This window comes from Mesoplodon densirostris, chromosome 7 (genome assembly GCF_025265405.1).
Source record: "Mesoplodon densirostris isolate mMesDen1 chromosome 7, mMesDen1 primary haplotype, whole genome shotgun sequence".
In the NCBI taxonomy this organism is placed as follows: Eukaryota; Metazoa; Chordata; class Mammalia; order Artiodactyla; family Ziphiidae; genus Mesoplodon; species Mesoplodon densirostris.
The window spans coordinates 10,395,725-10,416,976 of NC_082667.1; the positions used below are offsets into that span (position 1 = coordinate 10,395,725).

Here is a 21,252-nt window from a genome sequence, read left to right on the forward strand (position 1 = left end):
CTCCCTGACTTGGCCCCACTGGCCCCTCCCTGGCGGACACCGCCTTCTTCAGGAGGCCTCGGGCTGGCTCAGGAGTCAGGAACCCTGAGTGCCAGTCCTAGCTCTTCCCTGAGCCTGTCTGCTCTTCTGTGAAACGGGACCGTCTCGTAGCCGGTGTGCTCCCCAGCCCTGCTCTAGGACGGTGATGCCAGGGCTGGGGGTCTCCGGACGGCGTGACCAGGAGGGGCGAGGGGGAGCACAGGTCACTCACAGCTCTTTGTAGTTTGCATCGTACAGTGTCGCCCACTTGTTCTGCTGATGTGGTTGCCACTTGATGGACTGGTAGTTGGGGTCCAGGTAGGAGCCACTGAGGCTATCATTGTCCTGAAGGAGACCTGGAGAGAGAGAGAACGGCCATGGGCCACGGGCTCTGGGCCCCGGGCCCCACCCCCCGACCTTGAAAGCTTGAGCAGGCCAGCCATGTACCTGGTGAGGGTGCACCTGGTGGGTGCCAAGGCGGCGTCTGGACCCGGGCGATGCTGAGGGGCAAGGAGCCAGGGCCGGGTGAGAGCGGGCCCTGGGGAGGCCAGGGTGGGGATGGGGCTCGAGCTGGGTGCGGTGGCAGGGATGTCACGGTCCCGGGCTCCTGTTTGATCATTCCATTCAGCATCTGGGCATTGAGGGTGTTGGGGGGTGATTCGGAGTGCTTCCTCTTCTTGGAGGGGTGTGTGGGGAGCCTGGGGGGGACACAGGTGTGCACCATGGGGGGGCTGGCCCTCCCCGAGCCCCCTCCCACTGGGCAGTATCCCCGCTCCCCTCTTCACCCTGTTTCAGCAGGATACGCCCAGCCCAGGGGATACCTCCTGCATGAAGCCTGTGCCTTTACCTCCTAAGTGCTCCCCCATCACTCTGTGTAATCATTCTGTTTCTGTCCCTCCACCCTACCCCCCCGACTGTGGAATCCAGGAGGGCAGGACCCACACCTGACTTGTCTGTGTGTCCCCATCACGCCCAGCAACCGGCCTGGCACACAAAGTGCTCAGAATCGTTTGTGGAATGAACGAGTCTGTCCCTTGGCTGTGGTGTCATTCTCAGTGTCACTCTTTATAGCGACAGCTCTTTGGAGAGCAGCCTCCATGGTTAGAAACAAGCCACGGAGGGCCTGGGCCACGAAGGCTGGGGAAGAGAGTTTCCTGGGAAGGGGGCTGACGATGTGGGGGCTACACAGCACCCCTTCCCCTTCTGGTTTACAAAAAGCTTTGCCAGTGGAATCTTTCCTTGAATGAAATCTTTCACAAAATCTCAATGTGCAAAACAGATAAAAAGACAATTCTACAGGTTGGAGTCAGAGCAGGAAGCTTGGGTCTAGGCCTAGAACCTCCTCAGAACCCCGAGGACTCCATGGTGACTGGAAAGTCACTGGTGTCTGGGTAAGAGCACAGTCCCAGGTTCAAGTCCTGGCTCAGCTCCCTCCTACCTCCGTAGGGCAAGCATCCCACCCCCCCAAGCCTCAGTTTACCTATCTGGGCAACGGGGGTGGCCATGCCCATCAAATAAGGTACTTATGAGGCCTTGGCCTTGGCCGTAAGTGCCCGATGCATTGCTCGCACATACATATACATAACACTGACCCCCATCTCTGGAGTCAGAGCCTTCGGTCCTTCCTGGGTTCATTCATCCCCGCCCCTACCTCCATCTCTATCCTACCTGCTGCTGCCCTGAGTATCCCCACCCCCCGCCCCCACCAGCCCATCCCCCGCCCCATGCTGCCCCCGCCCCCCACCCCGGGGAAGGCTGCCCAACTCTTACTCGGCTCCGGCTCCGTGTTGCTGCAGCAGCTGGTGCAGCATCTGGGACTGCTGGGTATGGTGGAGATCGGTGGGCACCAGCCCCTGCCCCATGGCAGCGTAGGGGGGCATCGGAGGCTCAGCCTTCATGTACAGATCCCGCTGCAGGATGGGGTAGTGAGGCGGGGGTGGTGGGGGCGGTGGGGGGGGGTGCTCCGGGCGGGAGGGCACCCCCACATGGCACAGGCTCTCAGGGGTTAGGGTGCGCAAGAGATGGGGGTCTGTGGGAGAGATGCGGGGTGGCCATTAGGTTTGCCAGCACCAGCTCTCCCCGGGCGGGGTCTCCTGATACCGGCCCCGTCCTGAGCCCAGCCTGGGGGCTGCCCTCCCGCCGATCCCACGTGGGAGGAGGCTGGGCAGCCTAGAGGCTGGCCACTACAGGCCCGGGCAGGGAGGCCAGACCCTGCCCAGGGGGTGGGCAGCCTTTCGCCCCATCTGAGCCAGCTCCTTCCCCAGGGCCGGCCGGGCCTGGCCCGGCTCCCTGGGGAGGTCCCGCATCCCAAGGTTCTCCCCCAGCCCCTCTCAGGCCTGCTCCTCCGCTGAACCTCAGGAAGGAGTCTCCCGGGACCCCCAGCGCCGTCCTGCAGGGGCCCTCCTCCCTCCGGCTACCCCAGGGGCCAGCCCCCCAGCCTGAGGGGGGAGGCCCCAGCTCCCTTTGTTCCCCAGGAGGCATTCCAGAGATGTTTTTGGTAAGATAAACAGAACTCTTGACCCCTCTCTGGGCTGTGGGGAGACGGGCTGCCCGTGATCCCTCTGCTCTTGGCCACCTGGGGGCCACTGCACCCCTGAGCACCTCCCAAGGTGAGGTGGGCCCGGCAGCAGCCAGGCCTGTGTCCAGGCTGTACCCAGCCTCCCCCAGCCGCCCACTTACCGCCGAAGGGCGCGTCCATGATGGCGCAGGCGGGCAGGCGGGTGGCATCACCGGCAGGGACACTTGCTCAGAGGCAGGGCCAGGCTCCCCACCCGCCCATGGGGAAACAATAGCCAGCGCCGGGGAGTATTTGACCAGCGATAATCTGGGCCTGTTGGGCGGCCGCTGGCCCCCTCCCTCCCTTGCTTGCTCCCTCCCTCCCGATAAGGCCGCCCCAGCCACTTGCCCAAACCCCAGAGGGGGAGGGCGGTGCCCGCTGGACTCACCATTCACCTGCTGGGGGGAGTAGGCCTCGGAGCCGGAGTCTGGAGGGGAGTCTGGCAACGTGCTGTGAAGCAAGAGGAAAGGGTGGTTGGGTGGGCAGCCGAGCCCCTGCCTTCCAGCCGGGCAGCTCTTCTGCGGGGCAGGGTCCCGGAGACCCAGGGGCTGGAGGCTTCGAGGTTTCTTCACAGCCCCCGTTATGGGCATTTCTCTGTACCAGCTACCTTGGGGTGCCTGGCAGGGCCCAGTTGTGGGTGGAGGCCTTGGGCTCTGGCCCAGCATCCCCTCAGACCTACAGGGCACTTGGGAGCGTGTCACCTGTGTCCCTGATGATGGCACAGGGATTCAAGGACTCCCTCTGCAGACCAAAGGGCCAGGCCAGCTCTTTCCTTCCTGCACCCACTGAAGTCCCACTTCCTGGAAACTCTAGGGGCCGGGCCTGGGAAACTTCAGTGGGTCACCAGGGGGGCTGCCCTGCCACAGGCAGGTGTAGGCTGGGCAGGGATCCAGCTCGCCAGGCCTGCACTTATTTTTTTCTTGCAGGTTTTGTTTTATCAGTGGTTCGGGCAGAAGAACAAACTCAACTCTGAGAGGTCAACACGTCCTGCGTGAACCCTGAGTCCGCCCAGAGGGGGCGGCTGCGGCCACCCTCTGAGGGATCTCACTCTTTGGCCATCCTGGTCCCCATGTCTGGAAAGGCTGCCCACCGTCATGCCCAGGCAGCTTCTGAGGCGGCCCAGCTCTTGTGGACACAGCCCTGGGCTGCCTGCAGGGTCCCCCAGCTCCCCTGGACAAGCCATCCCTCACCCAAAGCCTGCAGGCCGTGTGAAGATGACAGGAAAAGGTGATGGGGGCTCGGTCCTTGCTGCGCCCAGCAGGCTGACCAGGGCCTCTCCAGCTCCGGGTCCACCATCTGCCCCCACTCCCTGCGCTGCCCTGACAGCGGCCTTGAGTAAAGGTCTTTCTCACCCTCTGGCCCCTATCAAATGTGCCAAATCCACAGGACCTTGTGTTCTTACTTGTAACTCCTTACGGTGCTCACGAGTCCTCGATTTGCTGATTTATTGATTAGTCACTCCCTCCCCCACTAGACTGCAGGAGCCACTACAGGAGGGATGTGCCTGCCTTGTTTACCACCTAGAACAGGGCCTGGCATGGGTGGGGGCAGTGGCCCTGGAGCGGCCCGGGGGCCACAGCGTGTCTGAGTGGTTCTGGACAAGCGCTTTCTCTCTCTAGGAAATGGCCCCAGTGTGCCATCCGAATCCTGCTGTGAGCGGGGAGGGGCTTTACTCGCAGGCTGGCTGGTTTTGGGGTCCCCCAGGAGCTGGTTACTGGGGACAGTCGATGAGCTCTCGAAGAGGCATGGAGAACAGTAGCGGGCACCCAGCAGGTGCTTATTATGTGTCAGTTCCCTTCCCTCCCTGCCCTTCAGGGCCTGTGGCTTAGGGACAGCCTCTGTGCCTCAAGCAGCCAGCTGCCCTGCAGAAATAGCTCACCCCTGCCTGGCACCCCAGCTCCCCTCCACGGCCCTCCCCCTGTAAGTCAAGACACAGCCACTGTCCCCCCAGTACTTCCTCTGGGTTTCCTCCCCTGACTTCCACAGTCACACGGGGGCGGAAGCATTCGGGGTTCACTTCACAGCCGGGGTGCCGAGGTTATGGGTTAGCACCCAGAAGGCCGGAAATGGTGGAGCTGGAGACGGAGCCGGGCTGCCTGGCCGGCGTTGTGCTCCCAGCACCCTGTCATCCTTCCACCCAGAGATGGGGTCACCTGCCCCATGCCTGAGCCTGGGGAACCCAGAACTTCCTCCGAGCCCCTCTGCAGAGCCGAGCAGACCCACGCTCCCTGCCTCTCCCCACGAGCATGTGCCTGTGGACTGCCCTGCAGTCTGGCTGGGCTGGTGGCCACCTGGAACCCTGGGTCACAGCCAGGCCCAGGCTGAGCCATTGGGTCAGGCGCTGACGTGGATTCCTTGGAGAGGAGCCGGGGAGGACCTGGGGGGCCGGTTTGGGTAGGGTCCCAACATCTGCACCAACTTCAGGTCCCGCACCTGCGCCATTGGCCAACTCCCTGAGGCCGCGGGAAACAGCAGCTATAAATGCACGAGTGACTGGATAGGCCTGGTGCAGGGAGGGGTCTGGGTGCCCTGGGTGCCTGCACGCGTGTAGAGGTGCTCCCCTGAACGTAAACACTCCTGCCTCCAGTCCCACTCCCTCTCCGCCACTCTCCACACAGCTCTCTCTCGGGGATGGAGATTTTTCTAGCACTTAGGTCAGCCCTCATGACTCCCCTGCTCAGAACCCTCCGTGGCTGTCCACTGCCTTAGCACAAAGCAGTGAGCGCCTCCTCAGCCTGGCCCTGGTCCCCCAGCCACCTTACCTACCCACAGGGCAGCCCGATCCCCACTGCCCAGCCTTGGCCGGCACCTCCCAGGCCCCCATCACTGGTCCCACAGGCCGCCTGGGCCTGGGCCTCTGCATCTTACCCCACCCCCACTGCCCTCACTCACCCGGGGGCATAGGGAGCCTTGGGCTCTGCCTTGATGGGGGGCCCAGAGCCCCCCAGGAAGGGCTTGGGAGCAGCACCCATGCCGTTGTTGTTGTTGCAGTTGAGCGGGGCGCTGTAGTTCGGGGGTGGGAGGGGGCCATGGCGACCCGGGGAGGGTCCGCCCCCGGGGGGGCTCAGGTGGTGGACCCCGCTGGAGCCGGGGATCGCTGGCTGCCCGTGGGGGTAGGAGGCCGCGCTGGCTGGAGCAGAGATGTCAGGGAAGCAGCTGCGGAGAAGGGCGGAAGCTCAGCGCCAGCCCGGGCCCCCCCCCCCGCCCCTCCCGGGGCTCCCACCTGCAGGGCGGCTTGGACGCTGCAGAGGGCTCAGTGGTTGGGAAAGGAGCGGCTTTCAGAGGCGGGGCCACGTCACCCCTCCCAGGTGGAGGCCAAAGGGGCTGGGGTGCCGCGGGGGCCACTCACAGGTCAGAGGCGTCCTCCTTGCTGATGTACTCCTCCAGGATGCTGGTGTCTATGTTGGAGGGCTCCAGGGCGCCGTTGATGTCGTGGCCTGTGGGGGAGGGGTGGGCGTGAGAGAGGGGAGAGATCGGCTCCCGAGACTCCTAGGCCTCTGGGCCCAGCCCAACTCTCCCCAAGCTGGGCCCTCCCGATCTGTGTATCCACGTGGAGGGGGAGTCCCTCATCATCCCCCACCTGACACCCCTCCAGGAGGTATTGATGATGCTGCCCTCAGTCCACAAGGCCAGCTGGACTCTGCAAGGAGGGGCGGGGCCCAGAGAGCAGGTCTGGACAGACCGGCCGCTTCCTGCCCCTCCATTCTCCTTTCCAGCTTTGTGACATGAGCTAGTCCCTTCGTCTTGTGTATAAAATGGGGTAACCGTTTCCCCATCTTACAGGGTGCTGTGAGGAGCAAACGAGGCACTTTATTTAGCCGGGTGCCCAGCGGATACCACCCCCCTCACTGACTCAGACCCAGACTCACTGACTCTGTCCTGCTCTGTACTCCGGGAGGCGGTTCCAGATGGCCCAGCTGCGGGCAGCCGGGACCAGGAGGCCTGGCTGGGCTGGACCACACATCCTGGGGGGCCCATGGGGCTGGGGGAGACTCCTGAACCCCGGGCCTCAGCTGCAGGTGGCGAGGGAGCAGGGGTCGGAGTCAGGAGTGCCCAGCCCACCCTCACTGCGTGTGCCCATCACCCCCACATCGAGGGCTGAGCCCAGAGGAGGAAACGGCCCCAGAGAGGTTCGGCGGGGAACGATGGTGGCCTGAGCACTGCTCCTCTGCCTGACCTCTCCTGGGCCCTTCCCGCTAGCCCCAGCCCCACCAACGGGAGGGACTCACAGAAAAGGCAGCCCAGTGCTCTTGGGCATCAGCAGCGAAGGAGAGGGGGAGGCGCTGGCCTTTCCACTCCCGGGGTCACCTTGCAGGGGGAGCTGGAGTGCTGGGTGATAAGGGGGCTGACGTGGGAGATGCGTCAACTCCGATAATGGAGGACGGCCCCACCCACACTGCTGACCTGGGCTGGCTGGCCCCACTGAGGCAGGAGGCGCCCCTCCCACAGGCCCCTAGGCCTTGAGTCTGGGGTCTGCGCCGCATGCCCCCTCCCCTGGTGAACCCTGGGAACAGAGCTCAGGTCCAGTCATAAATCCTAGCTCACCTACTCCCTGCTGTGTGGCCTTGGGCAGGTCCCATACCCTCTCTGAGCCTCAGTCGCCTCAGTAAAATGGGGACATGAACAGCTAACACTTTACAGGGTTCTTCTGAGGATGAAACAAGTTAAGGTATATAAAGTGCCCGGAACACAGTGGGTGCTCAGCAAACAGAGTGGCTGTCTCTACTCCCCAGAGCCCTGGGGTCCCCAGGAACCCCCAGCCCAGGCCCCTCCCTGGCCCTGGCCGGCATTTCAAGAATGCTGAGCCCCGCTTAGGTGATTAATGAGTGGCTAAGCCCTCCTAGGAGTCACGCGCTGCCTGGGACAGGCCCTCCTGCTGGCCCCCACACCGGACTCACCCAGCCAGGAACAAGGGACACCCACCAAGCACCGCCAATGGCCGCCCAGGGCAAGGGGAGCTTCTCAAGCTGGGAATGACCAGGCTGCATGCCGAGGTTCTAGGACCCCCACCCCGTCCTTCCCTGTTAACCGGAGGTCCCATTTATTGAGCACCTGCTGTGTGCCAGGCACTTTCAGAGCCGAGTACATTAGTAATCATAGGAGTTTATCATATGTAAGGCATCCTGCAGGCTCTTCCTGTGCGCTGTGACATAATTCTCCCAGCCTATAATGGTGACGATGAGAGTGGCTCACACTGAGTGCCTGCCAGGCCCCAGCACTATCCTAAGTGCTTTACGGGTTTACCTCCCAATCGCCCCTGCAGACTTGGTGTTTGTTATTAGCATCATCCCCTTTGTTCAGAGAAGTCAAGCCTCTTGCCCAAGGCCACACAGCAAGGAGAAGCCAAACTCAAGTGCAGGGGCCTGACTCCAAGAGGGAAAGTGTAGTTGGTGGTCGCTGAAGCTTCCCAGCCAAGCTGGGCTGCCCCCACTGGATGAGGGGGAGCGGGTGGTCCTGAGGGAGGACCAGGCACAGGAGATGGGGAGGGAGGGGGTACTGGAGCGTCACTCCCACCTTGGCTGCTGAAGCTGCAGGGTTTTGAGACTGAACTTGGAATCCACAGTGAATGATGGGGTGATAGAGTCATGGTGCTGCTATTTATAACAGGCCAGGCCCCCTCCTCCCCTCCTCCTCCTCCCCTGGCCAGGAGCACTCCTAATCACCCCTAATCCTCCTGCCCACCTCCCCCGGGATGGGGGGTGCCTCAGACAGAGGCATCTTGGGAGACCCTAACGAGAACCAGATGTGGTTGGGGGGAGGAGAGACCCTCGGTGCCAGGGGCCTGGCGGACGGGAGGATGGAGGAGGGAGGGGGGAGCCACTGGGGCAGGGTGGGGGTGGGCCAATGGGTGGGAGAGAAGTATGAGGTTTGGGGGGTTGGTGGGCCTCCTGAGGAACACTGACCCCACACCTCCTCTTTCTCTGGGGGTCCTCACCGCCTGTCCCAAATGGTCCAGCCACCCAGGAGATGCCCCCCGCCTATCCCATGAACCACACAAAAGATCTCTAACCCAACGTTCCAGCAGGACAGGGTGGAGTGGCTCCTTGACTCCTGAGGCTGGGGCAGAGCCCCCAGGAACCCAGGAGAAAGGCAGGGCCCCCTCCCCCACTGCTCCCCAAAGAACGATGGAACATCCTGGAACTCCACTGAGCAGCAGCAGATACCCGTCAGGAAGGAAGCTAAGAGTGTCTCATGCTGATCCTCAAGACCTCCCCGGGAGGTGGGGAGGCTGCCCAAGGTCCCGCAGCCTGAAGGTGGCACCACCAGGTCACAAACCAGCATCCCTGCCCTCCCTCTCCCCAGACCCTTCAACTTCCCATTGCTCAGGATAACCAGAACCCTCATCAGTCAAAGGCCTGGCGTGGTCGACCCCCTGCCTGCCCCCATGGTCGCTCCTGCCTCAGTGCCCCTCCCTGCAACTCTCCACAGTCCAGCCCCCGCCTCATTCCATCCTGGGACAAACACCCACTTGCACATCAGGGCCTTTGCACATGCTGTTCCCATTCCTCGTGACTCTAGGTTTTGGCTTAAATGTAAGTTCCTCCGAGAGGCCACGTCTGACTCCCCCATTCTCCTGAGCGGCCTCCTTTTCTACTTTCTCATCAGGCTCTTTGCTCTCCTGCCCAGCACCCACCTCGGGGGAAGAATCAGTCCTCTGCCCACCCACTGCCCATAGCACACACTCACCGAGCGGTCACTCTGCCCAGCCATGCCACACACTTTATACGGCTCATATTTAATTCCCATGACAACCCTACGGGGTAGGTGGTTTTCTTGTTCCCTCTTTCACAGATGAGGAAACTGCGGCTCAGAAAGGATAACCGCCTTTCCCATAGCTTAGAGGTGTGGCCACTGGGCTGTGAGTCCTGCCCCGTTTTGTCGCTCAGTGGTGTAAGCATCTAAGCACACCGCAGGCACACGATAAACGTTCACGGGACGAGTGAGCAAAGTAGCAAGCGGGGCACTGGGACCAGGCCTGTCTGAGTCTGGGCACCTCCGCCCGGCCATGCCGTGGTCAGGGTCCAGGGCTAGACAGGGCCCCTCCAGGCACTGCCCCTGCCCTGCTGAGCTATGCACCCCAGCTGCTCCTCATTAATTAGGCCCTTTATTACCTGCTTTTAACAGGAGCCAGACACTGCTCCTTCCCAGGCAGGCGGGATCGGGGCTGTGGGAAGGAAGCCCCTCCCCTCCTCTCTCCTCCTCCCTTTAAGGCCACCCAGCTAGGCAGAAGAGGAACCGAGGGGACACAAGCCAGGTGCGGGATGAGGGCGGATGGGGGCCCAGGTGGTCCTCCACCCTGGACCCTTCCCTTCCTGCCCCCTCGTGCTCATGCCCCCCCCCCACCAGCTGTGGCCACTGGCTGAGTCTCGGCCATTGTCCCGGGGAACGGGGGAGGGTGGGGACCCGGCACAGTGGGAGGCTTGTGCCCTGCCCACACCCTCCCCCTCAATCGTCAATGGGGCACTTGTCAATTCATGCCCCAAACATGGCGGAAATCCCGTCGGCCACGTGGCCGTGTGCAGGGCAGGCCATGGCCTAAGGATGCCGGCCAGGCCTAGCTGATCTGAACCTGGGGCTAACAGGACACAGGTCTGTCCCCCTGCTGTTGAGTGTCCACTCCAGGCATCTGAATCTGAGGGGCATCCTGAGGGGCAATGGCTGGGCCAGGGCAGCAGTGGTCAAGGAACTGCCCACCTTGGCATCCCCATAATGCCCTAAGGGACCCCTGGGCTCAAAGAGGCCTGGTTGCCAACACGGGTCCCCCTTCACTGCTGCGTGACCCTCAGCGAGTGACCTGACCTCTCTGTGCCTCAGTTCCCTTCTCTCTCAAGTGAAGGAGATCCCTGCGTCACGGGGTGGTCGTGAGTCTTCAGTGAGATGGTGGGAAAGCTCCTCACCCCCAGAAGGCCATTCCTCAAATTGCTCTGTTTCCACCTCTCCTGGGACTCCCATCTCCTTTCCCGCCCAGGCACAACCTGTGCCATGATGTTATTCTGGCACACGCATGGCACAGTCCAGCCTCCAGGATTTGGCTCTAGCCATCCCCTCTCCAGTGGGCAAGCTTTCTGTGACTGCCTGCCTCCCCTGGCAGTCCCTCCTCAATCACCCCAGTCACAGAGGGCCCCCAGTGCTGTGGCTCATTTCCCAGTATTGACTGAGCTGATCAACATGCACCAAACTAGTTCACACTGGGACGGGGCACAGAGGGCTCTCACCTCCCTTGGTTTGGACTTTCGATCTTTATTAATCTTTATTAATTGATTAATATGACAACTACTTCAGGCTTCAACTTGTGACCAGAGCCTTCTCACTCAAAATGCCTTCAGGCCAAATGCTTGATTCTGCAAGCTACGCTTTGCACCTCTGCATCAAATCCCCAATTATCTTGGGGCTGAATGACAAGGATGTAGCTCTGGAGTCACTGCCATCAGGTCCTTAAATCTGATCCACGGTTGTCTTTGTTACCTCTCAACTTCTTGCCAAAAATGCGGTAGAGCCCTGCCTCCTGCCTGCAGAGACCCAGATCCTCCAGGGGACCTGAAATCTTCAGCTACCCCTGGGCTATAGCTATGTCCTCCCCTAGTCCCCACACAGCTGCCACCCTGTCCTCAGGTCCACACAAGGCTGAACTCACAGCCTGAAGATGCTCCCAAGCCAGGTCCGACAGAGGCGGGCCCAACAGTTGTGGCCTCTTCTTAGGGAACCCACATTGGTCCCTAGGGATCTCCACTTTGCTCTGGGGGCCCCCAGCCCTCTCCCACAGGGACTAGGCCAGGCAGGCTGGGGAAGGCCCCTCTCCACAGAAGCAGAGTAGAGACCCTGCAGCTTGGGGTGGGAGCAGGTCTCTACCAGGGTTACCCATGCCCACCTGTGTTCATACACCAGCATGCCCCACAGGCACGTGCATACACAAGGGCACACTCCCAGGCATGTATCCACTGGCACGCACATGATCGTGTACATCCGAACATACACATATACAGAGGCACACCCCCCCGCACACTGACACACACATGTGCATATACCAGCATGCTCCAAGTGTGCTCATTCATTCATTCACGCAATTATTTACTGAGCATCTACTGTGTATCAGGCACAATTCTAGGCTCTGGAGATAAAGCAGTAAACAAACAAAACCTACTGCCTACATGGAACTGACATTCTGGATGCAGAGTCAGATGACAAGCTAGATGGGTAAAATCCACAGCATTTTAGAAGGTGACAAATGCTATGGAGACAATAAAGCAGGGAGAGGGGCTGGGGTGCTAGGAGGGTGGGGAAGAGTTGCAATTCTAAACAGGGTAGCAGGGAGGGCTTTACTGAGCAAAGATACGAAGGAGGTGAGCCACACGGACATCTGAGAAGCGCATTCCAGGCAGTGGGGAGGCACTGCAAAGGCCCTGAGGCATGTTCACATCTCAGCGCACCTCACAGACTTCTACACTTGTGCCTACCAATGCTCACTGACCCAGTGGCAGGCCCAGGCCAACACACCTGCCCATCAGCTCTAGGTGGAGCCAGTCCAGCTGAGCGAACTCGGTGTCACAGACCCCAAACTCCACCGCCAAAGGCAGCCCCCTCCAAGTTAGCAAAGCAGGGGATGGGGACTGCCTCCCACCCCCCAGCCCCCGCCAAGGCCACAGACCCCAGGAGGGAGAACCATGGGGGGAGAAGAGAGCACAGGGGACTGAGATGATGAAGAGGGGAGTGAGGGAGGGTCCCCAAGCTCCTCAGAGAGACAGAGGCTGCGGTTGTGCATTGCGGGGCTGGAGGGGTCTAAGTCAGATGGAGGGAAAATTTTTGCACGGATGCAGCCTGGAGTCAGGGGGAGGCCAGGAAGCTCTGAAGCCCCCTGTGCATAGTCCAGGCCAGTGGGCGTGGGGCTCAGGACCCAACTTCCTTCCCTCCCACTCCAGGCCTTGGCACGCCTGGGGTCTCACTGCTTATGTCACACAACCTAGATCATCTGAGTGAGGGCTCTGAGGCCCAGAGAGGTCAAGGGGCTGGATGGCAGTCACCCAGCACAGCCATCAGTGGGGGGTCAGGACCCTCAGCACGCAAGGAGGAGAGGCTCCCTCCACCCCACTACAAGCTAGCACCCAACTGTGATGGGTCAGGAGACCCGGGATCCCAGCCCAGCTCTGCCGTGGCTGCCCTGAGTGAGCCTGACCCATCGCCTTCCCCTCCTGCCTCAGCAGCCCCCTCTCGGAAGTGAGGGGACACCACCACACTTCCACAGAGGCCCAGGACTCCCGGGAGACGACACCACATGCGAAAACCTCCGGCCTGGGTGTGGCAGGCACGGACAAAGGACAGTCAAGCCCCTTCCCCCTGCCACCTGCCCAAGGGCCAAGTTCTGAATCTCTGGGGTAGAGGGCGGGGCAGGCCCAGCTGGAGCAGGCATCAGGACCAGGCGGGGCCAGACCTGTCATGCAGCAGAGCTCCTGAGTACAGAGCGTGCTCATCCCTGGAATAAGTAGCCCAGAGAGGGTGAGGGGCTTTCCCAAGGCACACAGTGCCAGCCACAGGCCCCAGCCCAAGCTTGAGGGCACCGACCTACCCATGGACCAATAAATCCTCCAAGTGGGGAGCATAATACCTGTTGTAAGCCTCCCAGGGGAGAAGAATCACAATCCAGGCTGACATTCATGGAGTGGAACCGTGCCAGGCACTGCACGAGGCCCTGCTCAAGCCCCTTTTACCTAACCCCTGCTCAAGCCCCTTTTACCTAACCCCCACGGAAACCCTGAGAGGCAGGTACTCCTACTGCAACTGTATTCCCATTCTACAGATGGGAAAATGGAGGCACAAAGAGGTACAGTGATAGGCCCAGGAGAAGGACCGTGGATAAGCGGCAGAGCTAGGGACCGACCTTCAGCCCACCCCAGGGAGTGCACATGACCAACACAGACCCGAGGGGCTGCCCAACACGGTGGCAGCAGGGGCTGGAGACGGAGGGGAGAGGGGAGGCCCTCCCATACACACACCTAGGCTGTGAGGAAAACTGAGGCCCAGAGGAGGGGGCCGTGAGGAGGAAGAAGGTGGGAAAAAAGGGCAGGCAGCCTGGGTGGGGCGGGGCCACCCCTGGTTAATAATTCAGTTAATGATTTCTTCTCCCCATCCTTATCGAGTGGGCAAAGTCCAACGGCAGCAGCCAATCAGCAGCCCTGCCGGGCTGTTACCCAGCAGCCTCTGCTGCCAGGGCCCCCCAGTCCTGTAGGCCCTTGGGAGTCAGGGAGCGGGGGCCAGGCCCCCAGGAGGAGGCCGTTCTGCCCAGAGCAGCCTGTCTTTCCCCCAGACACCCTGCTTGGCTCTGCCTAAGACCCCTAGGGGTACTCTGCCCAGGCCCCCAGACTCAGGAGAGGCCCTGAGGCCAGCAGGTTGGAAGCAGCCGGCTTCCGTGGCTCCGCTCCTCTGTACCGAGCCAGGCTCTCACAGAGAGTCAGCTTCCTGGGCTGCGCCCCCCACCCCGCCTCTGTTCACACAGTCATTGTTGCTTCCATTCCTTGGGAACAGTTCCTCCCCCCCTCCCACCCCGTGTGGCCCTGTGCTGCGTGTTGGGGACAGGGCGATGAGTCAGACCCCTGGCTACCACTTCCCCTCCAGCTGGAGTCAGGACCTTGGGAGGTGGGGCTGGGACAGGAGTCCTCCAGGGGGGCTCTGGGTGGACCCAAGAGGCACTCCATCTCATCTCCTTGAGAGTCAGGGGTCTGGCGGTCTCCCCCATCCACCTACTCCCTGGTCGCACTGCAGACAGACAGGCGGACACAAGGCACAGTGCCATCCCATCACACACCGCGCCTCAGCCCCAGATTCCTGTCCAGGGTGGGCGTCCTCTCCCACATGCGGTCAGGTGGTCTCCTCCTGGGGCTTCCTCCTGCCCTCTGGAGGCAGAGATGCTGGTCCCCATAGGAAGGCCACCCTCCCTCCCCCAAGGCCCTGGTGGCAGAGGGGTGTGCTGAGGCCTGGGTGTCAGCCTTGGCTCACGCTGGCTAACTCCCTTCTCTCAGAGCCGCAGTCTTAGGCCCTGGGAAAGGGGGCCAACGCCACCGCTCCCCTCCCACATCCCAGAGCTGGGGAAGGGTGGCTTTCAAACCAGGGTCTGGCGTCCGGGGTCTGTGAGGAGCCCATCCGCCCTGTGTCCAGTGTATATGTCCTATTCGGAGGCCAGGAGTTTCTCTTTGCTTGGTGGCTAAAAAGAATCACATTGGAAGTCCCTGCTCTGGTCCAGCGCACCTGCCTACCCGAGGAGAAATAAAGTCACCAGGCCAAGGCACCCATCAGGTATGGAAGGAGTGAAAACCCGGCTCCCACCTCCAGCCCTGGCGGGGCTCTAGAGGCCAAGGGCGGTCCCCCAACCTCTCGGTGGCCCTTCCAGCCCAGCTCCCCTCAGTGGCATCCTCCACACCCACCGGCTTTCTGAGTGCTGATCGCTGCTCACTCGTGCCCCGTGTGCCCCCGGAGCCAGGGGCCAGCACCCTCCCCCTTCTAAAACGTCCCTCTTCCCCAGGGCTGGCGGGCAAGGCTCAGTCGAGGGCGTCATCAGGACCTGCTCTGCCACCCACTCCTGTCTTGCAGGTGAGGAAAAGGGGCCCAGCGAGAGCAAGAGCTCTGCACAGGGTCACGCAGCTCTCAGTGGCCAAGTCTGCGTCAGAACCTCTAAAGTCCTATAGGGATCCTCTGATGCTGCCTTGCCCTGTCCCTGACGGGCTCTGGGAGTCCAAGGCCCCAGCCGGTCAAGGTGATGAGGAGAACACCTGCCACTGTGCCCCGGTTACCTGCTGGGAGCCAGTGCATCCTGCCCGGAGGGTCCCCTCTCTGCAGGCCCTGTGCCCGCCGATCTGGGCGGCCGCAGCCTCCCTCTAGGGGATTAGCAGGGCAGTCACGGGGGCCCGGCTGTACCAGCCTCGAGGGGGCCGCCCTGTCCCAGCCTCCCACCTGAGGCCCAAAGCGCCTTAGCTTCCAGCCCACCAGCCTGAGGCAGGGTACAGCCAGGCCCACCGCACAGGACCAGGCAGGACCCAGGGCATATGCTTGGTGTGCCTGGAGAGTGGGCCACGTCATACGAGGGGCCTGGGCACGCCCTGACCCCTTCAGCCAAGCCCTTTCCCACCTCCAAGTCCAGAGCTGAAAGCACAGACCCTGCCCGCCATACCCACTGTCCTGGGGAGTGACCAAGGCCAAGCGGGACCCAGGATGAGCGCTCAGGTGTCCCCAGCCCGAAGTGCGAAGCATGCGTTGCTTCCCCTCCCTCCTCCTGGGAAATACATCCACGTGTGCAAAAGCACCGCTGCACTTCCACACTTCCACTCGTGAGCACACTCAGCAGCGCCCCCGCCCAGGGGCGCCCTAACACCCCCATTACGTCCCCCACATGCCGCTGCCCACCGGATTCCTGGCCAGGCCTTCCCCCGCAAGTGGCCCCGGAGACCCCAGCCCTCAGCGCCTGCCCCACCTTCCCCCCATCTCAGGCTCTGGGAGCACTTCTCCAGTCCCTGGCTCTCTCCACAGACATTCTTGAGTCTGCTCTTATCTCTCTGGAGGGAGCAGCGTAGCCTCCCCGCCAGGCCAGCCAGGCCGGCCGCATGGCTGAGCTGTGGCGTCAGGCCCCACCCCCACCCCCACCCCCACCCCCCGCCCACGGCCAGGAGGGAAAGTTTGGCTCAGGAGACAGGGAGCCTGGGCCAGCCAGGCCCACTCCTCTGCCCAGGCCCAGGGTCCTGGGGGAAGGAGGCACAGGGATTTCTGCAGGAAGCAAGGGGGCCTGGTCCGTGAGTCATCTGGGATGTCTGGCGGGCTCCGGGCACCCCCAAAATAGTGGCCCCCGAGCAAGGACTAGTGTCCCCTTCCTACCCCCCCAGAGCCCCCAGCCCCCATAAGGCTCCTCAAGGCTCTTAAAGGAGGAAAAGGATCTGGGGAGAACAAGAGCCCCTGGGACTGACGGGGAAACGCCTAGGACCCTCAAATGGCCCAACTACCTGAGGATCAACCACTTCATCTAGTCGAAACCTGATTTCTTGGATTCTGGGGATGTCCAGAATCCTGGAGTGGGGAGACCTGAGGCTTAGGGATGCCCTTTCCTGGGCTGTTCAGCAAGCAGAGTGGACAAAGGCTCCCACTCCACCGGAAGTCACAGACAGGGAGAAACTAAGTCAAAGAAAGGCCTTCCTTGCTCCCTCATGGGACTCCAAAGGGCTCTGGGCGCTGGGCTTGAAACTTGGACCCTAACTCACTGCCCTATGGTCCAACAGCTGCAGCACAGTGTGCCCCGCGGGCCACCCACGCCTCGCCATGGGCAGGTTCACACTAATGGAAGGTTCTGGATCATTGAGTTTTGGGTTCTGAAGGCACTGAGGTGCAGGATATGGACTTAGGGACTAGGGGGAGGGTGGGGGCAGAGGCTGGGCTACCGAGGTTGGTGGAGAGGGACACAAAAGCACCCAGAGGGTCTGGCTGGATGTTCCAGTGAGGGTCTGAGAAGCTGGGAGATGTCAGCCTGCACCTCTGCACCCCCTCCCACACTCGGTCTCATCCCTCCTGAACCCAGAACCCAAGAGGGGGACAGCCTCAAGGGGCAGAGACTACTCAGGAAAGGGGAGTGGGTGAGATGTAGGAGCAGACCCCCGAAACCACTGGCCAGGAGCGGGGAGAGGGTAGAAGACAATATTGTAGGGTGTGTGTAGATCCCAGCCCTGGGGAGGGTCCTATCAGGGCCAAGGTGAGGGGATGAGGTCACTCCTGGGATGGGGGCACAGCCAGAGGAGGCATAGCTCCAGGGACAGGTGTGAGCGAAACAGCCCCGAGGAGCCACACAGAGCTGGCAGGATGCAGTTCACAGCTTTGGGAGGGTCTCGGAGTGCGGAGGTGGCTAACGCGGGGGTGGGGGGGATGCCAACTTCAAGAAGGTTCCAGAACCAACGAGAGTATTCCAGGGTGGGAGGTGGGGAAATCCAGCCCACAGAGGAATGCTGGGGAGGGGTTCCCAGCCCTAAGTAGGGGAGAGATAGCCGCTTCAAGGGGAAGTTCAGCTGTGGGGGAGGGAGCAGCCTTGTGGAAGGTGGGTGACAGTCTTGAAGGGGGTCCCTGTCTCAGGAAAGCACTGGTGGGGAGGCGCTGGGGGCAAGAGTCAGGCTGGGAGTAGGTGCCAACCTGAAAGGCACACAGGGTGCCTGGGTCTCTAGGCGGGGGTCCCAGTCTCTGGGAGGCATGCTGGGGTGCCAGCCTATGAGGCATGGAAGATCCTAGAAGGCATGCTGGGGGCCCCAACCTGGATGGGGTCCCAGGGAAGCACAGTAGAGGGTCCCGGCGTCGGGAAGTGCGCTAGGGGTGGGAGGTGTCAGAATTTAGGGGGGACTGCAGGTCCTGGAAGGCATGAAGGAGGACCGAGCAGGGAAGGGGATACAGCTCCAAGGAAGTTGTGTGTTGGGGGACGGGGAGTGGGGAGCCCAACTTCAGCGGAGGTGGGTAGTAACCTCCAGGAGACAGAGGAGGGCCCCAGCCCAGAAGAGGCGTTCTGGGCGGGGGGTGGGGGGTCCCAGCTTGATGAAAGCACAGTCGGGGGTCCCAGTCCCCGGGGAGATCGGCTGCGGGTTCCCAGCGCGAGAGGGTCGCCGCCCCCGTCGGCCCGCGGTCCCTCACCTTCGAAGAAGCGCTGCAGCGCCTCCGTCTCGTCCACCACCTCCATGTCCGGCCTGCCCCGTGTACACTCCACCCCGGCCCCGCTACAGCACGGCCCGGGGGCGCGGCATCGCCGGCGCGGCCCGCGCGACAGTCCCGGCTCGGCTCAGGCTGCGGTCCCGCCCGGCCCGCCGCCGCGCTCGCCCCCCGCGCGGCACTGGCCCGGCCCCTGCCCGCCCCACGCGCCCCGCCCGCCCGTCGCGCGCAGCGCCCCCTGCCGGCCCGCCCCATCCCCGCGCCGCAGCCCCGCGGCGGGCAGGACACGCGGGGCTCCTCCAGGGGGCGCTCGGCGCGGGGTCCTAACCAGCTTGGGGGTCGAGGGGCGGCCCAGCCCCTATGCCGGGAGGGCAGGGCCCCCGCAGTCCTCGGCCGCCCCTTGGGCAGGGGAAGATAGCGGGCTTCTGAATCTTAGATTTTCAGAACCAAACCTCAGAGGCATCCCCCGTTTCCTCTCCTTTATCCACCCCCCTCTCAGCTATAATAATAATAACCTGCATTTCTCGAATATTTGTTATGTGCCAGGCCCACAGTGAGCGCTCTACAGGGGTTATCTCACGTTGTCCTCTCAGGTACCCTACAAAGGAGAAACTATTATGTGCATTTTACAGATGAGAAAACTGAGGCTCAGTGAAGTTCAGTACCGTCTGAGGAAGTCTGTCCTGTGTAACCTTCCGTGACAATGGAAATGCTCTCTGCGTTGTCCAGCATGGTCGCCGCCGGCCACATGTGGCTACTGAGTACTTGAAATGTGCCTGCTGAGACTGAGAAACTGACTTCCCAATTTTAGTTAATTTTAATTAGTTCAAATTTAAATAGCTATGTGTGGCTGCGGTATTGAACAGTGCAGGTCGACGTGTTTCCAAGTAATTAGCATCAAAGGCAGCATCAGTGCCTGATCCTGGCTGACCTGGGAAACTCCCCCCTCAGTCATCCAAGAGGGTCCTGAGTGAATCCACCAGCCTTGTCCCTCGGCCTCCACCCCTGTGGGTGCCCCCTCATCTCTTTTCTGCCCAACTGCACAGCCTCTCTCCCCACCCAATCTCCCCTAACATCCTCCCAAATTACTCTTTTTAAAATGTAAATCAGATAATTTCACCTCTTTGCTAAAACCTGTGGTCTCCCTTTGCACTCAAAACAATATCTAGGTCCATCCATGTTGCTGCAAATGGCATTGTATATGTATAACTGATTCACTTTGCTGTCCAGCAGAAACTAACACAACATTGTAAACCAACTATACTTCAATAAACATTTAAAAAACAATATCTAAACTCCCACCCTGGTTTCCAAGGCCTTGTATGACCTGCCCCTGCCTGTACCGCTGACCTCAGCTCCTATTTTTCTCTCCATTGCTCACTAAGTCACAGCCACCAAAAGGCCTCCTTGCCTTCACTCACATATGCCAGACCCACACCTGCCACGGGGCCTTGATTTTTTTTTTTTTTTTTGGCCACACAGCATGCAGGATCTTATTTCCCTGACTAGGGATCGAACCCGTGCCCCCTGCAGTAGAAGCGTGGAGTCCTAATCACTGGACCAACAGGGACTTCCCTGCCACAGGGCCTTGGAACATGCTGTTCCGTCTGTCTGCAATGTTGATCCCACAGGCCTGGTTCCTTTGTAGTAGTCAGGTCTCAGTTCACTCATCACCTCACTGACCATCCTACTGAAAGCAATTCCCCCTACCTAGGCCTTTCTTTCTCCCCACATAAAAGAGTTGTATCTACTCTTTGATATTATACTTCTCCTTGCTCGAGAATGGAAGCTCTATGAGGGTAAGGGATTTTTCTGGCTTGGTGATTGCTCTAGCTTCAGCACCAAGAACACTACCTGGCACACAGTAGGTGCTCAATAAATATGTGATGAATGAATGGATGGTGGCAGCTTCACACTGCCGAATCCTAGACCTCTGAAACCTTGGAAGCAGAGAATTCGGGAATCCCGGACCCAGCGAATCATCTCACTACAGAGTGACTCAGCTCACAGCCTCCCTGGGTCCTCAGACACAGCAGGTTAGAGCTGGAAAAACCCATCCCACCCCAGAACTGTTTGACCGAAGACAAAACTGAAACTGAGGCCCTTGGGGGGTGGGAGGACTCACTGGCAGATCAAGATGCCAGCCTAGCCAGCCCAGAGCTCTCAACTCTGCCCACCAGTGGCCCCCCAGAGGAGAGTGGGTTACAAGTGGGGCTGCCTGGTAGGGGTGGGGGTGAGAGCCTGCAAAGCGGCTTCCTCCCAGGCCACCCTCCCCCTCCCCAGTGGCCAGCCACAGGGGAGGGACGGCCAGGGCCTGAGCCCCAGATGTGGCCCAGTCAGCAGGCCTGCGGTGGCCCGCCGAGGAGGGTCAATGCCACGACAGTTCTGGGACTGGGGGAGGGGACGCCCAGGCCGGCGGGTGCCTCACAATGAGGTTTTGTCCCCCAGGGGCCGCTCTCCGAGCTGTTGCTCTTAGATATATAGAATGGGATTTTGCTGGAGGCCCCAGCTGTGTGTGCTGACCAGTGCTCCCCCCGCAGGGGCCGGGCCAAGCTGGGGGGGAGAGGGCCACACTGAGACGCCTATTCTTTTCCAGCTGATGCACCCCAGAGGTTTCTCCCCCTCTGCAGCCTCCCTTAAGACAATTGTTATTCTCTGCTCCGCCCCCTCCCACACCCGGGTCAGGTCTGCCTGTGGACACAGTAGACACCGCCTACGCCGTGTGATATTTAAAAGTGAATTCATTTTAGCAGTTGCCCAGGACTGGCTGGAAAACCGGCTTCTTTATAAGCCTCCCCCACCAGCAGGTCTTTCTGCCACATCCCACAGGGTACCAAAAAGTCCACCATCAGAGGGCCATCCCAATGAGCTATGCGTTGCCCTTGCCATGGGTGGGTGGGCTATGCATGTTTTGTTCCCAACACCCAACTTCGCAGGCTGCATTACTATGTCTCTGGGTCGGCCTTGAAGTTGCGCGGGGCGGTGGGGGGGGGGATGTGGCCTCCTGTTAATCCCGTGGGAGC

General features: G+C 61.2%; 1 protein-coding gene across 1 annotated transcript in view; it reads right to left on the minus strand.

The window, feature by feature from the left end:
- MYRF (myelin regulatory factor) overlaps positions 1–15,373 on the minus strand; it is a 28,086-nt gene extending 12,713 nt beyond the window's left edge. Inside the window, exons 1-7 of the mRNA XM_060103840.1 lie at positions 15,355–15,373; positions 5,925–6,012; positions 5,468–5,731; positions 2,964–3,025; positions 1,789–2,047; positions 466–716; positions 251–374 (exon numbers count right to left, since the gene is read on the minus strand). Coding sequence (XP_059959823.1) covers positions 251–374; positions 466–716; positions 1,789–2,047; positions 2,964–3,025; positions 5,468–5,731; positions 5,925–6,012; positions 15,355–15,373 — 1,067 coding nt within the window. The remainder of the gene's footprint in view (positions 1–250; positions 375–465; positions 717–1,788; positions 2,048–2,963; positions 3,026–5,467; positions 5,732–5,924; positions 6,013–15,354) is intronic.
- Between the last annotated feature and the right edge of the window lie 5,879 nt (positions 15,374–21,252).